The 17,494-nt window shown below is 44.8% G+C and overlaps 1 protein-coding gene across 8 annotated transcripts in view; it reads left to right on the plus strand.

The window, feature by feature from the left end:
• Window positions 1–2,770: 2,770 nt before the first annotated feature.
• UNC79 (unc-79 homolog, NALCN channel complex subunit) overlaps window positions 2,771–17,494 on the plus strand; it is a 125,977-nt gene continuing 111,253 nt past the window's right edge. For 5 of the 8 annotated variants that reach the window (XM_083432927.1, XM_083432928.1, XM_083432930.1 and 2 more), the window contains exons 1-2: window positions 2,783–3,188; window positions 12,569–12,689. In XM_083432927.1, coding sequence (XP_083289053.1) covers window positions 3,167–3,188; window positions 12,569–12,689 — 143 coding nt within the window. In that variant the 5' untranslated portion in view covers window positions 2,783–3,166. Of the gene's footprint in view, window positions 3,189–12,568; window positions 12,690–17,494 lie in introns of all 8 variants that reach the window. The other 3 variants (XM_083432933.1, XM_083432932.1, XM_083432935.1) reach the window with 2 other exon arrangements.

A 17,494-nucleotide genomic window follows, 5' to 3' on the forward strand; every position in this document is an offset into this window, starting at 1 on the left:
CTCAGTAGCAAATTTTTTTGCCAGAAGCAGACTGTTTATGCAGATCTGCTCGATAGACCTTGCCAAGTTAACATCCAGAAAGTTTTCCTCATTATTTAAAGCAAACATGAATCACAATTTATCCCCCCCCCCCACCATTTTTAATGAGCGCTCCCAAGCATTTATGAACAATAAAAACCACATTGGGCCATTGCACGGCAACAAAATATAAGCTGCAAAGTACATACCATAATGTTTATTCAGAATAAACATTCTTTGGAGCAAAGGAAAGAGACAACAATCTGCAGCTGGATCGCCAAGGTTCTGTAGCAGTTCACTGGAGAATTAACTAAACAAAGTGACTCTGTGGAAGTTACGGGAAAACAATGACCTTAGCATTGAAGACACTTGAGTAATTTAATTCCCAGGACTTGGTGTCCTTGAATCTGCTACATTTAGATGTTTGGACAACCAAGGAGGCCGGAGCAACCTGTTTTATGTCACTGACATCTTCAAAAAAATTTCCACAGAAATGTGACCTGTCTCAGACTTCTAATTCTTCTGTGTGTATTAAAAAAAACAACAACCCAAAAACCTCAAGCTTTCCCCTTGAATTAAAAAAAAAATTCACCCTGCTTTGTTATATTGTAAGAAAAGAGCATGTAAATGACCACTGTTATAACACCACCTTGTTATTTTTACCTCACTGAAGCTCCAGACGTTTTGGCACCTGGGGCAAACCACAAAATGCCTCCTGCAGCCAGGGACAAAGCAGGGAGTGAAGATCAACACTGGGAACAATGGAGGGATGGGAATTTACACAGGGAACAAGAGGGGTGAGTGAAGATCTACATCAGGAACAAGGGGTGTGGTGCGGAAACAAATCAACCTTAAATGACGGTTGAACTGGGAAGGGACGCGGGTGGCGCTGTGGTCTAAACCACTGAGCCTCTTGGGCTTGCCAATTCCTGCCAACCTAGCAGTTTGAAAGCACGCCAGTGCAAGTAGATAAATAGGTACCGCTGTGGCAGGAAGGTAAACAGCATTTCTCTGTGCCCTGGCTTCCCCATGGTGTCCTGTTGAACCAGAAGCGGTTGAGTCACGCAGGGTACATGACCCAGAAAGCTGTTCCAATGCCAGCTTCCTTGGCCTGAAAGCGAGATGAGCACCGCAACCCCATAGTTGCCTTTGACTGGGCTTAACAGAGACATCACCCTGCCAACAAAGGCCCGTATAGTTAAAGCTATGGTTTTTCCCTGTAGTGATATATGGAAGTGAGAGCTGGACCATAAAGAAGGCTGATCTTTGAAGAATTGATGCTTTTGAATTATGGTGCTGGAGGAGACACTTGAGAGTTCCATGGACTGCAAGAAGATCAAACCTGCAAGAATCTTCCATGGACTGCAAGAAGATCAAACCATTCTGAAGGAAATCAGCCCTGAGTGCTCACTGGAAGGACAGACCCTGAAGCTGAGGCTCCAATACTTTGCCCACCTCATGAGACTACCTGGAAAATACCCTGATGTTGGGAAAGATGGAGGCCACAAGGAGAAGGAGACGACAGAGGACGAGATGGTTGGACAGTGTTCTTGAAGCTACGAACATGAGTTTGACTAAGCTGCGGGAGACAGTGGAAGACAGGAGTGCCTGGCGTGCTCTGGTCCACAGGGTCATGACGAGTCGGACACGACTCAACGACTAAACAACAACAACAACAACTGTCTGGGTCCTTTACCTTTTTACCTTCTCATCTTGATCTGGGAACCAAAGGCCTCATGGAGGAAAGGGGCCTGCTCTGAATCATGCACTGGGCAGGTGCAGAGCCCAGAAAATGTATGGGGGCGGGGGGGGGGGGGCGGCAGGCAGATGATTCTAAACTGGAGGCAGCACCCATGGTTCAAAACCCCACTCTGCCAGGAACCTCATTGGGTGACCATGGGCTGGTAGAAGAAGAAGAAGAGGAGTTTGGATTTGATATCCCGCCTTTCACTCCCTTTAAGGAGTCTCAAAGCGGCTAACATTCTCCTTTCCCTTCCTCCCCCACAACAAACACTCTGTGAGGTGAGTGGGGCTGAGAGACTTCAAAGAAGTGTGACTGGCCCAAGGTCACCCAGCAGCTGCATGTGGAGGAGCGGAGACGTGAACCCGGTTCCCCAGATTATGAGACTACCGCTCTTAACCACTACACCACGCTGGCCACTGTGTCTCATCCTAACCTACCTCACAGGGTTCTGGGGAATGAAATGAGGAAGGGGAGGGAGAACCATGTACACCACCTTTTACTCCTTGGAGAAAAATGCAATGAATAAAAAGGTAGGAATCCAACAAATAAACAAATAAAACACATTGGAAGAAAAATTGCAATAAAAACATGCATAAATGCAATGTCAATTCCAGTGCTATAGTGCAACCCTGATGCACTATAAGCACGTGCTTATTTCGGCGGGCGCTAGGGTTGCCATGTGTCCTCTTATTCTAGGACACGCCCTCTTCTTCAGGGGTATTTTTTATTTTTTTTTACAAATTGCATTTATTGCTTTGAATGGCCGTCACAGCGTCCTCTCTCTTTTTTGCTCTCCAAAACATGGCAACCCTAATTCCAGCCCTGGAGCAGGTCCTGCAAAAGAAGGCGGCGCGCTTCCCATTCAGAAAAAGCGGAAGCCCCTCCCTGCCGCGGGGGCTGCGAACGGCAGTCCCTTTAAAAGGCTGGCCGCGCTCAGCCGCCCGTCTTCATGAATGGAACACTCCCCCCTCCCCCGCCTCCACGTTCCTCTCCGGTCGAGCTCATTTCACGCAGACGAGGGGGGGGAAAGGCCCTCTTGATTATTAATTTTTGCCTCGGCTGTAAAATGGGCCCTTCTCCGCGCGTGGCCGTTTACGCGCGCTCGCCCCCGGACACCGCCTAGCCTAGGGCGCGGAACGGGGGTCCGCGCTTGGAGCGCGCGGGGGCTCCTCGAAGCCACCGCCCCCTCGTGGCTTCTCCCCTCCCTCCTTGGCCTGCTTCCCTTCCCTTCCCTGCAGCTCTGCAGCTCCGTAGCGATGGTAGAGGCAGCCGAGGGGGAGGGATGCAGCTCGGGAGACAGGGTGACTTCACCGCCGCGGCAGGAGAGCGCCGCTCCCCGCTAGCCGACGGAGAGGACCCCGCGCCGCCAATATTGGGAGCAACCACTTCCACCCGGGCCCCACCATGTCCACCAAAGCGGAGCAGTGTAAGTAGCCCACCCCGCGGAGGAAAAGAGACTGGGGTGCGGAGGGACAAAGGAGAGCATCGGCAGGGACGGAAGGGGGCAAACTGGGGGCGTCAGGTGGTTGTGGGGTGGGGGGGAAGAGACAGGAAGGGACGGCGCTGTCCCTGGTGCTGAATGCGGCAGGCGATTTCTCCGCCCTTGCAGGCAGAAGGGAAGCCCAGATCTAGGAAGATTGAAGAGCACTGCGGTTTAAAGAGCTTGATTCTGGGGACCTTCTGGTCTCCCCCGGGCCTTCTGCGCCCATCATGTTGGCCACCCATAAGGATGTACATCTACAATGTACAATCTCTTCAAAAGCATAATGGAGTGTTTGAATCCCTATATTTACCAAAAGAGGGAAGATGGTTTTCTGTTTCCACACATACAGAGGAAATGTAGGCCTTTGATACGATTCTCTCCCCCCCCCTTTAAAAAGAGGACCTAGCTTAACGCACTTGGTTTGATTCCGTTGCTAGGTTTTGGAAATCTTCCTACCAGATTATTTTCATCTCCTTATTGCACTGTACTGGATGACTTGAAAATAAAAACAAAATCTCAGGGGCCTATCTCTTGCCTTTCTCCCACACCCACTCTTGCTTTTGTTGATATTTTGGACTGGGTGGAGATTGTCTTCCTTTATGGCTTCTTCAAGTTGCCAGTGAAGTAATATTTACACACTCAGATAAACAGAGATGTAATTAGCGGAGGAAAAGAGGGATTGGTCAGATCCATATAGATACAAGGCCGTTGCTTCCAAGACACCCTATCAGGTCACTGTGAGGCAGGATCAGCTGACTGTTTGTGTGGCTTCATTGACCAACACTGAATGAAAAGGTATAATAGAATCATGGCACGGTATACTCGCAGGGGCCCCTTGGATACTGCAGGTGCTCCATGTCTTGCAGGCAAAGTATCCATGACCGGTTCTTGCCTATCTTCCTTTGGCTACCTCTCAAGGAAGAAGATTCCAGAACTTCTCTTGGAAGCGTACAGAATTGTTTCTTCATTTATAGTGTTGCACTTAGGAAATTTTAGATTCTGGACTTAATTTTTAGGCCCTTCCCCCCATTAGATGGCAATGTATAGTTCTTCACTTACTTTAAAAAATGTGCCAAGCAAGCCCTGCTGCATTGGGGAATATTCTGCTAAGCGGGACCCTGGACTTCTGCTCCCAAAGTCTTGCACTGAGTCCACCACTGATCCTTTAGAATAACCTCCTTAATGTTCAATACTGCTTCAGTTAAATGCCCTTGGTAGATGGCAGGCAAATACTTCCTTCTTAGTGTGTTTAATGAAGGAAGATATGTGCTGATTATCTGTGGATGAACAATGCAGGATGAAATGATGTCACCGATCATAGAACTGCAGAGCCATAAATATGGACAGATCATTCCAGTCCACAAGCCAAAGACGGAACGGCCCATATCTGAAGTATCTATCTAGTCTTTTCCTGAATACCATCAAGGAAGGAGATATATAAACCTCTCTGGACAGTATGCACTAGAGCTTGGATAACTGAATCAGTCTGTGGATCAGAGCAACTAACTAACTAACTAACTAACTAACTAGAATAATGGGTTGTTCTTTCTGTTTGACTTCCACAGATCAGGGAAATGATGCTGATGTAATTTATTTTCTCCACATATTGTTAAATGAAAACAAAGGTGTTCATTTCCTTCTCTTACCCAATATCAGTTTCCAGAAACTCCCCCCAGCCCCAGGCCAGGGGCAATCAAACAAATGATGGACTAAAGGCTCATTGTTATGCTCACTTACCACAATGGAACTCAGTGAGAGTTACTTCTCCATAGACATACATAGAATTGTGCAGTCGGGGTCCTATTCCCATTGTTTTCAGGGTCAAAGTAGACATGGAGCAATAACAGTTGAGTGAGCATTTGAAAGTCAAGTAGCAGGCATAGAGTGTCCAATCCAGAAAAAGTATGCTGGTGTGGAGGGGTTTTTTACCCATTTTTCTACCCAACTGTGTTGCCAGCCCAGATAGCCCTCCTCCATGCCTGCTATTTGCACTGGAAAGAAAGCGTCCACTGGTGCGATTGAGAGACTTCCTTCCAATGCAAATATAGGGCAAATGTCCCCTGATCCTGATGAGTACTACAGCAGGGGACAAAGAGTTGAACCCTGCTCCCTGTGGTCATGATCCAGAACAACCCCCATGCACCTGCTATTTCCTTTAAAACAAATGCAGAGCTATTAATGCATATTATATCTACTGCAAGTGGGTTTGGTACAGAGACAACAGAGAAGATCCCACAGAGGACTCTTTCTACTGAGTCTATTGACATAAAAAGGATCTGAACTAACATAATGTGTAGGAAGTAGCTGAGGAAGAGGATTAGGTCAGAACTGAATGTTCATGAGCCTGTTAGTTGTGTTCAGACCCTTCCATCTACAGACCAAAGAAATACTGCTTCATTTAGCTCAGAAAAGCGAGCTGACAGAAACCCAGTAATGTTGTTATGAAATAATCTTGGATACGGATACCTAAGCTCCTTTTAAGGAAAAATAATTTAAATGAAAATAAGCTGTTTTCCCAAGCATCTGGTGATACTTCCTGATGATCTAGGTGTTAACGCTTCTGAAAACCAGGTCATGACTCACTACAGGACATTTTAGGTGATTTGCTCTCTATATATTGTGGCTGTAGCTGCGTTCTGCGTTTGACTTGGCGATGTCCCTGGGGTCATAGTAACAGGTTGAAGGTGCCATCTGTGTGGTGCACTGCATTGATGTCTGAACACCAGGAACAGTATCTGGGCCAACCACCATACTTGAAGTCTACCTTCTGTTTCCTTGTTTTTGAGCGCAATTTTTTTTTCATAATTAGAAAAAGTCTGTAATACAGTATTTGATAGAAACACACAATTATATTAATTTGACATGCAAGCCAAATAAACATACACTTATAAGACCCTTACATCCTTTCTGGGAGATGTTCGTGTGCCTTGGCTTTGAAGGTTGACCACTCCAGTGAAAATACTGCGTTTCCGAGCACAATTCAAAGTGTTGGTGCTGACCTTTAAAGCCCTAAATGGCCTCGGTCCAGTATACCTGAAGGAGTGTCTCCACCCCCATCGTTCTACCTAGACACTGAGGTCCAGCACCGAGGGCCTTCTGGCGGTTCCCTCACTGCAAGAAGCCAAGTTACAGGGAACCAGGCAGAGGGCCTTCTCGGTAGTGGCGCCCTCCCTGTGGAACGCCCTCCCACCAGATGTCAAAGAGAACAACAACTACCAGACTTTTAGAAGACATCTGAAGGCAGCCCTGTTTAGGGAAGCTTTTAATGTTTGATGTATCACAGTATTTTAATATTCTTTTGGAAGCTGCCCAGAGTGGCTGGGGAAACCCAGCCAGATGGGCGGGGTATAAATAATAAATTATTATTATTATTGGGAGACTCCAAGACCTGCATTTTGGCATCTGCCAGGGAAAACTGAAATGGCTCTTTTGCTTCCCTGCACACTTTTCATGCAACAGTTGGGGCTATGTGAGGCAGGGGGGTAGGTGGGAGCACCCATCCTTTTAAATACAGGTCTTCCTGAACAATTCACAAAGAAGTATGCAAGGGGAAGTTGGGGCCCTGAACTCTCCTTTTGCTCAAGGTTTGCTTCTTTGCAGTCTCCTGAGATGATCCCTCTCCCCTTGCACCTGATCCTGGAAGTGAACTTGGTTGGGAGACATGGGTGCCACGTCCTGCCCCACTTTGTGGGTGCCTGGCGTGGGCCTGTGACGTCATGCGCATGACGCACATATGACATCACCTGGCATAAGGAGGCCCATTGTGGCCTCCAGAAGGCCTAATGGGGCTCAACGGGGCCCGTTGCAGCCACGGAAAGGCCCATTGCAGCCTGTGGAAGGCCCAACAGGGTCCACTGGGCCTTTCTGTGGTTGTGGTGGGCCTTGTCGGGCCTTCCCGCAACTGCTGGGTGCCTTGTTGGCCTTTCCTGCATCTGCTGTGGGCCTTGTCAGGCCTTCCTGTGGCTGCAATGGGCCGTGTTGGGTCTTCCAGAAGTCGCAATGGGCCTCCCTGTGGCCATGACCGCTTTATGCTGGATGATGGCAGGCTCACATTTAAAGAGAAGTGTGTGCTGCTGTCACATCGACATTGGCAAAAGAAGAAGGGAAGGCTATCCTGGTAGCATCTATTAAAAGGGGAAGGTGAAAATGCACTCATCAAAAGGTTCTGTATTAAAAAAATAGTTTCTTCTTCTGCTGGAAGAAGCAATTCCAACAGCTTTATTATATTCTAAGGATGTATTTTATATTTTTAAATTCTCAACTGCCATTCACCCTGATGGATTGCGGTGTTGAACAAAAAAGCACAATGTAATAAAATAATTGTACCGCACATGCTTTTGTAATACAATAAAACTGAGGGGAAACAAAATTAGAGATCCAGGAGAGGCAGTAAAACCAATCTAAAACGTTTCTACGCTACAGACTGAGACTGTTCTTCCACAACCATTTTACCTGTGAGTCAAGCCCCACAGAACTCAATGGGGCTTACTTCTGAGCAGACGTGTGGGAATGCTGTGTGAAACGGGTTTAGGAGCCACTTGTATTCAGCATAAAAGCCTGGGAACTGTAGTTCTGTGAGTGAGGTGTGAGAGGTCTCAATCAGATATTACTGTCTGCAAACAGTAGGATTATACAGCAGGGTTGGGGGGAAATTGTGATAGTTAAACTGATACAAATTTGTAGTCCAGATATATTCTAGATGATTGGGCTATGGAAAGTGTTGGCTTTTTAAAAATATGACTTCATTCTCTTCAGATCTGTCATTTACCAATATAGCTCTAAATCTCTCACAGACAAACGTCTGGTTGTCACTGCAAAATACCTGTATGTTATTTATCTGTTTATCGAATTTCTATCTCACCCTTCCTTCCAAGTTTCCCAGGATAGGAAAACCCCTGTAAATCAAAAAATGCTACCCTGGGGCCTGAAATTTGATTTGTGACTGTTTCATTCTGACCACAGTTGCATATTAATCCATTTTCTCTGTCAATACAATCTTCTACCTGAATACATTTGCAGCTTGACCCCAATAAAGGTGAAAGCATAGTGGCCACACTTGATCTTAGCCAAAAGACTGAGAAGCAATAATAAAATCTGTGTTACTGAATGTCAGTATGTCCATTGAACACATTTTTATGCTGTCAGGCCCATGCAGCTGTTTAAACTTTGTTGATTAGTCATTTTACTGATAATTTTGTATTGTTTTCATGGTGTTTTATGTGGTTGTGGACCAGATCCAGGTACTCTTGGAGGAAAATGATTTTCTAGAGCCATTTCAAGCAGGGTTTAGGCTTGGCACAGAAACTGATTTGATTGCCCTAAATGATTACTTCTGTTGGGAGAGAGACAGGGGAAATGTGCCCCTGTTAATTCTCCTTGACCTCTCAGGGACTTTTGATACCATCAGCCATGGTATTCTTCTGGAATTAGGGATGTGTGGCACTGCTTTGTGGTGGTTCTGATCCTACTTGGATGGTTATCTGCAGAGGGTGTTTCTTGGGGAGTGTTTCTCAGCCCTGTAGAGCCTTCATTGTGGGGTTCCACAGGGTTCGATTCTATCCCCTACACTCTTTATCATCTACATGAAACAGCTGAGTGGGGTTATCTGGAGGTTTGGGGTACGTTGTCAGCAATATGCTGAAGACACACAGCTCTACTTCTCCTTTACATTGGCAGGGGAGGCAGGGGATATACTGGACAATTGTCTTACCTCGATAATGGACTGGATGAGAGCCTACAAACTGAAGCTCAATTCAGTTAGACTGAGGCATTTTTAGACCAGAAGGCTGTGAGGTTACCTGCTCTTGATGGGAGGAGCAAATACACAGCTTGGGGATATTTCTGAATCCTTTGTTGTCACTTGAGGTTCAGGCGCCCTCAGTGGAGCAGAGTGCCTTCCACCAGCCTGTCCAGCTGCACTCCTAATCTTTACAGGGACAGCCTAACTTCTGTTGTCCATGCTCTGGTGACCTCTAGGCTAGATTACTGCAATATGTTATATGTAGGGCTGCCTCTGAAAACGGTTCTGCTAGTGCAGAATTTGGTGACCAGGTTATTCATGGGCACAAGACGGTCTGAGCATAAAACACCAATCCTGGCTCAACTGCACTGACTGCCAATTAGATTCCAGGTTCAATTAAAAGTACTTTTTTTGACCTATAAAGCTTTAAATGGCTCAGGACCACAATACCTCAAGGACCACCTCTCTCCATATGAGCCTACTTGGACCCTGAGATCATCCTCTGAGGCCCTTCTTGTGTTCCCTTCACAAGAGGTCCAGAGGGCGGCAACACGAGAATGGGCTTCCTGTTTGTGGGTTGTTCTCCCCAAGGATCAGCTGGTGCCTTCATTATACACCTTTAGGCACCAGGCAAAAACGTTCCTCTTTAACCAGACCTTTGGCAGATTGACATCTTAATGCCCTTTTATGTGTTGTGGAAGGGGGTGAGGATTAATGGGTTGTCTTTGTTTTTATTATGTATTTTGTTTTTTATATTGTAATTATGGATACAGGGCATTATATGAAATAGATAGATACATATATAAAAAAGTAATATATGATTGCTCTCCACCGTGATATTTTAAATGAGCTGCTGTGCTATAAATATTTTAATTTTTTTTTAAAAAAAATACCAGGTCCCCAGCTATGGCCTGAAGGCACACAAGGCTACCACATTTCTAAATCTAAGCAGCTCTGAGCTTTTGCACCACAAGAATCAGAATTATAGAGCCAGGAAGGATCTTGGAGGTCGTCTAGTTGAACACCTCCTCCTCAGTGCAGGAACTGTGATACAGGGCATAACTACATCATCCCTGGCTCTGCTCAAATACCTCTAATAAAGGAGAGAGCTCACCTGAGGCAGCCTATTTCACTGTTGAGTAGCTCCTACTGTTAGGAAAGGTCTGTTAACAGCTAGCTGACGTCTTCTTCCCTGGAATTTCTACCCATGGATTTTAGTGCAGCCTTGTGGAGCAATGGAGAAGAAGTATGATCCATCTACTGCAGGGTTGGGGAACCTGTAGCCCTCCTGAGATGGTTGGACTCCAAATCCCATCAGCCACAGCCAGCATGGCCAGGGATAGTGAGAGTAGTAGTTCAGCAACACAAGTGCAAATAGTTCATTACAATGGTCACTCAAATATCTGCTTAGGCATGCTGAGATTTCTCAGCAGTAAACATCTCAGTGACTCTTACAGAAGAAAACAGAGGCAGATGAACTCTATGAGTCACTGTTTTCTTTGCTACATGCAATCACATGATGAATGGGAAAATCTGGGGAAAGAGATTTCTTTTTCATACATTTGTTTCATTTCTAAGTTTTTATGGTAACATTCCTTTACATTTTCCCTTTCTTACGATGATTAATAGGTTGCTGTTTAATTTATTGCCTTCATTGCAGTTGACTGCATAATAAACCTAACAATTGCTTAACTGTAGGGTGAAAGTTTATTCATTTAAAACATTTCTACCCTCCCACTGAATATACAACATTCTCAAGGTATCTTACAACTTCAATAAAAACAAGGGTAGATTTTTATCCCAGTTGGTATCCATGTTGGATTTGAAATTGGGTGTGTGTATAATATATATGTACTTTTTATACATGCCATTATTTTGTATATGTTTTTACTGTATTGTGAAATTGCTCCGAGTAATTCAACAGTATTTTCGAAATGAAAACCTACCAATGGCAGATTCCTGAGAGGGGTTGCTTATACAGCCAGCCATGGAACTAAGTTGTACACCGCCCTGAGAACTATGGGTATAGGGAAGTATACAAATTTTAATAATAACAATAATAATAATAATAATAGTTTATAAGAAGCAATTTATAAGTGAAATGGAGTAATAACAGCAATGATGATTAAATGATAACAAAAAGCAACAAAAGTAGTAAAAGCAGTGAATTAATTACTGTGATTGCTAATATGTATGACCAACTTACCAAGTAGTAAGCGTGACGAAGCCTTGCCACCTTCTCCACAAGAAAACACACACACCACATTTTCATTAATACAAATGACTGGGCAAAACCGTGGTAGTAAACCTTACTCTTTGGTTGCCTGCAGGTAGCCATTCTATCAGTTATATTTAGCAATGCAATCAATAGATTGGGCTGTAACTTATTCCTAGGTGATGCCTCAATATGGCAGTGTCAGAAGCAAGAGCCATATCTCCTGGGGCCTCCAAAAACTTCACCTCTGGTTTCTTGGCCTCTTGGTTGATCAGCCCACTGAGTCCTGAGATGATACAGTTGTCTTTACACTGCTTCTTGAGGCCTCCCTATGCCATCTCAAGCCTGCCCCTTCTTGCAATGTAAAGCACAAGCACATTTCCTGGCAAACCCCTTTTTACAGTGTAAAGCACATAGTGTACAGCAAATCAGCTGTGCCCATACCTTGTGTTACTTGCCTGTTTTGGTTTCATGATTACTAGCTGATGGCCAGTTTCCCAGGTAGCAGTGCAGGTGAAATAGATAATACATCACTGCTTCTTCTGATCTCCTTAGTTCTGTCTCCTGTATTTCCAGTGATTTGGGCAAGCCTTCGAGAGAGAGGAAACTCTGAAGTTGCTGTAAGATCTTGGCTTTCTCCAAGCCTGGTAACCACAGTTTCCCTAGTTTGGGGCAGAATGGGAAACTATGGTTAGCTGTAGACTTCCTGATGTAATCATGGCATGCTGAGGAGAGAAGGGGTGCACGTTTGGGCAAAATATGGCAAGCCAAACCAATTTTCCATTGTTGGCCATGTACATCTAAGCATATTTTTGGGATGTAAGCCCATATTGGAGACACTTTTGAGGGTTGAAAGGTGTTGTATGATTAATTTAATGAAGACATAATCATTGCATTGGTTTCCTGTCATTTTACTTGACTTTGTACAAATATTATATGGGGGCGGGGGCGGGAACAGACACCAATAAAATTGTTTAAGTTTGGTGAACATTTGGAATAAAATCTAACTGGCAATTGCCTTCAGCCTGAATATATTAGATGATGACCACAGTTCAACACAGTTAGTCATGTGGAAGTCCGTTAAATTAAATGGGTTTTGGAGTATCTGAGGGTACATCTAGTCTTCCTTCCACCAGCACTATGGCTCCAATCCGATGGAACCCTCCTTCCCTCCCAACAACTGCTGTTAAATTTTAAAAAAAACTGGGGAATCCATGATCATAGATCACAGTTAGCTTAGCTGTAACTGTGCTGGACTGTGGCCTGAATGCAGAAAAACTATATGATTTTTCTAGCCACAAGAACAGAACTAAGATACATGTTCTTTTTCTTCCCCTTTCCATTTTCTTCAAACACAACAAAAACCAGTTGCTTCCAAGATCCGGTACTTGCAAGAATACCATAACCGTGTTCTTCACAACATTTACCCCGTCCCCTCTGGAACTGACATTGCAAACACTCTGAAATACTTTTCTCAGACATTGCTAAGGTAAGCTTTAAATTATGCTTTCATAGAAAATGTATACTGGTTAAATGAAGTGTATGAATAGCTTTATGAAAAATAAAAGGGTGTTCTGCTAGATGTGTCAGAGCTCAATGAAGTATAAAATCTGGAAGCAATAAGTGACTTCAGCAGTGGTTGCCTAGGAGGAAGCTATGTATATGTGCAGCAGAACGTAGGGAGAATGAGGTGATGGACTGTACCACTATTGGCTATGTATTTCATCTGTTTCTCCACCAAGAAGACTCCCTGCAATTGGAACACTAGCAAATCAAGGGGAAAGGTGATCAACCCCCCTTTATCTGTTATGCTGATTTTCTATTTGCAGGAAGTTGCTAATAATATACCAGAGCATTCAGAACTGTGATTGCCTACAATCAGTCAGCAGTGATCCAGTCCATTCTACCTGCCTTAACTTCCCCCACCCATTCTGCTGCATTTATGTAGACCAGTCCTTAGTTTGCCCAACCAAACTGCTTAACAACCAGTGGCTATATAACCTGTTCCTTACCACAGCATAACAGGAGTGGAAGGCGACTTGGTCAGTAATATCTCCTAACTCGTCACCCTAAGGCAGGATATCCTAACCCCAAAGTAGTTCCCTCTGAGTCGTCTGCCAAATTTTCGTAAAATTTCCAATGGCGATAATATCAAATGCTTGCAATTTCCCCTAATGTGTAGTTGGAACCTATAATTAAAACCCATTGCATGTCTTTTTCCGGCCTCCTTAGATCGTTTGGCTAATTAGTTTCCCTTAACAGATATGAAGTTTTGCTAAAGTACAAATGCTGATCAATACACAAAAGCAACCCCTTTCTCAAATGATGCTTCTGGCCATGTGGGAAGGAGCAGGGCTATAATGGCTCCCAGGCCAATAGCTTAATGCCCCAGAGGGTATTTGTTGGAGTGCACTTTGATCTATTGCCTTCAAGTCCCACTACCTCCACCATGAGCTAGAAACAGGCTTAAAACATTTAGAGGTTGAGCTGGTGACTTGAAACCTGCACTCAGTTTTGGGTGGAAATGTGTCCTACTTTGTCCAAAACGAATCAGCAACCCAAATCCTAGATCTGAACCTTCCAGAAGCTAGGAGGCATTAGAAGTGAAAAGGCGACACTCCAGGCCTAGAGTGTGAAAGCAACCTGTTAAGTCGGGGGCAAGGAAACTGTGACTCTCTAGACATTGTTGCATTGCAACTTCCATCAGCCCCAGCCAGCACAACCAAGAAGAAAGCAAGAAGATCCTATTGGATCAGGCCAGTGGCCCATCTAGTCCACCATCCTGTTCCCAGCTAGATGGCCAAGGGTGATGGGCGTTGTTGTCCAACAACTTCTGGGTTGTCATCGGTTCTACACCAATGCTTTGATTATTGATTATGAATGAATATTGTGCCAGAATCCTTAAGATGGACATTCATTTAAATGGAGTCACCTATGAGACTCAATAGCAATAAGTCTTGCATGGGAGAAATGGGTTGCATTTGCACCTTAAACCTGGATATATATATTTAATAAACTTTTCCCCTTTTTTGAATTCTTGACAATTTGAACTCTTAGGGTGCAATTGTAAGCATGCCTTCTCAGAAGTAAGTCCTACTGAATGCAATGGGGCTGACTCCTGGGTAAGCGTGTTTAGGATTGCAGGCTTGCCTTAGTCCAGGGATGGGGAACTTGTGGCCCTCCAGATGTTTTGGACTCCAGCGCCCATCAGTGCCAGCCAGCATGGCCGGGAGTCAGGGATGATGGGAATTGGATCTCAGCGATATCTGGAAGAGCCACCCCTTTCCCATCTGTGACCTAGACCCACACTGACACCATCACAGGGCAGGCCACACTAAGAGAGCTCTCAGTCCAGAAAACTAAATGCTCTTTGTGAGCTGGAAACTACATAATCTAGCAGCAACTGGAGGAACATGGCTTGTCGATAGATATTCCTGAATGGTTTGCTGGTCTTATTCTCGATAGTCATATTCTCACCTGATTCAGTTGGAGGTGCTTGCACATCTCTAGCGTGGAATCATTGGAAGTGTGCAGAACACTTCTGTTCTTTACTCAGAAGTGAGTCCCACTAAGTTCCATGTAACTTATTTCCAAGTATAAGAGTTATTTTGATTACTAAAAGAAAAACCTGGGTTCTCTTTCTAGTTAATAACAATTATTACATATATAAACTGGCACATTGAAGGATGAGGCTGTGCAGAAGGTCTTCCCAGCTAGGTCACAAAGATGGATTTAACGGAAATTTGCAACATGCTAACAGACATTGGTTTCATGACGAGGTTGACTTCCTTTGCATTTGGATTTAGTTGGCTTTCTTTTAGTCACATGGGGGATGAACATGACCCTTGGACTTGCAGACATCTTTAGGGTGCACCAAATTTGGGGAGGGAAATTGGGCAGTGCTGGTTTTAGATGGGTGGGTGGGAAAATGTAAAGAAAATGCATTTTTTTTTTTACAAATAAAACATCACATTAAAAATAAATCACCATGCACAGCGCATAACACATTGATTCATTGAGCTCCTCCTTAAGTTGACCTTCAGGCCAAAGCATTTCTCTGCATTAAGCATGAATTTAATTTTCATGCATTGCTCATTCCAGCTTGTTTCCCCCCTAACTTGACAGCAAATATAACAAATGCCCCAGAGGGAAGAGAGAATTATTATCTTCTTATCAAGAGAAATTCGTGTTTCTTTATCTATAAAAGAGCAGCTGCTCAAGATACAGGACAGGATCACTTCTCAGACTTTCTGCAGGTGCAAAAGCTGTTCCAGATTTTTTAAAAAATGCATTCCCATGTCCTGCATCAGAGGCTATTCCTGAAGATTTCTTCAACTTCAGAAATAGACTTGCAGGGGGTGTGGGGCTGTGATAAAAAGAAACAGGGTGTAAGGTGCTGATGCAGAGGTCCTCATGTTGAGTGATCTTTAGGGTGACTGGGTACAAAGGTGGGGCAGGATAGGATGAAGCAGGGCTGGGGAGTCCTTGCCCCTCCTAATATTGTTGAACAGTTTCCATCATCCCTGACCATGCAGGCTGGGGCTGGTGGCAATTGGGGTCCAACAACACCACAGTTTCCCCATCCCTGGGATAGAACGGCAAGTGCAAATTCTCATGTAGACAAGAGTGAGTGAATATTCCTACTGAATACAGTGGTACCGCGCAAGACGAATGCCTCGCAAGACGAAAAACTCTCAAGACGAAAGAGTTTTTTGTTTTTTGAGTTGCTTCGCAAGACGAATTTCCCTATGGGCTTGCTTCGCAAGACGAAAACGTCTTGCGCCTTTTTCTTAAAACCGTCAATGCATTCCTATGGGAAACCGTCAATGCATTTCCTATGGGAAACCGTGCTTCGCAAGACGAAAAATTCACAAGACCAAAAAACTCGCAGAACGAATTAATTTCGTCTTGCGAGGCACCACTGTATCCGGGTTTTTGCACAACTGTAAAAGAAGCCCTGTCCTCATTTATATTTGGCAGTTTTAGTGAAGGTTGCAATTGCTCCTGAGCCATTTCAAGTCGAATCACCTCTGGGAGATGGTGGTGGGTACAGATTGAAAGCTGGACTCTACACTGTCTTCCCTCGAGGCTGTACTTCCTTTTAAGTTCCTCTTTATGGGAGTTAGATCATCATTGACAGTTTACTTGTGTAACAGGGGAGCCAACTTGGGCCCCAGGTTATGGGTACCCAGTGCGCGTGATGTCATGACATCATTATGTGACATGACATCATGCGCACCCCCCGTCCTTAGAACCTGACTTCTGGTGGCCTGAGGTTCCGAGACCTCAGAAAGACCTCAGAAAGCATCTCCGAGCACTCGGACGTGACTTCTGGTGCTTTGCGATGCACCAGACATTGCATCAGGGACCCTGTGGCATGGGTGCTCAGCACCCACAACTATAGATGGCACCCCTGTAGCATAACTAGTCTGTATGGAGGTGTGTCACCTAACACACTACAAGTCCCAGCATGCAATGTCACACTATTTGGGTTAGGAAAAGCCCCCAAGGTGTGCCATGGTTTCTGGGCTACCCACTGGTTTGGACAGCTCCATGGTGAGTAGAAGGCAACAGTTCCTAACATGGGGATGCTATGCTGGGAACTAGGGATTTCCGCCTGCTATGCAGCTATTAAAAACCCTGCACAGATGCACCTGAAGAACCAATTCAGTGCTTCTGCTTGTACATCCAACTGTGACCACACAACCTTGACCTTGCTGCCACCGCAACACTGTCCAGGTAAGCTGTAGTGTTGCTGGTCTTAGCAGGACAGCTCTGCCCCACCACACCAGCCGCAAGTGGCTATTAGATACCTTCCCCTGCCCTGCAGACTCTACAATTTGCCTCAATCCTCTGCATGTACACCAAAAAGATATATAATAATTTGACCTGCTAAGAAAGCACATTGCCATGCAAATCCTTGGTCTTTAAACATTTAAAAGTTCCCCTGCTCTGGCCAGAAAGCACATTCAATAGCAATGGAGAATTGCATGCTGGGATGTGTAGTCTCTCGATTCTTCAGCTCCATTTTGAAGGAGGACAACCTTGAATGCCTTATACCTTCAGAGAGCCAGAGCTGATCGAGATTTATGCTTTGCAGCCAAATAAAGAAAAATGAGCAATTGGACTGCACTGGAACAGAATGAAATTGAGTAGCTAAGGCAATGGAACAGCACAGCATAGGAGAATAAATTAACCCCCCCAAAAAACACACCATCAGTCAGTGTAGACAGCAATGACAATGGTCCAATGATATAAGCCAGCTTCCTTTGCTTCTATTTATTAGTGTGGACG

The sequence above is a fragment of the Podarcis tiliguerta genome, assembly GCF_965153285.1.
Source record: "Podarcis tiliguerta genome assembly, chromosome: 1".
NCBI classification, from domain to species: Eukaryota; Metazoa; Chordata; class Lepidosauria; order Squamata; family Lacertidae; genus Podarcis; species Podarcis tiliguerta.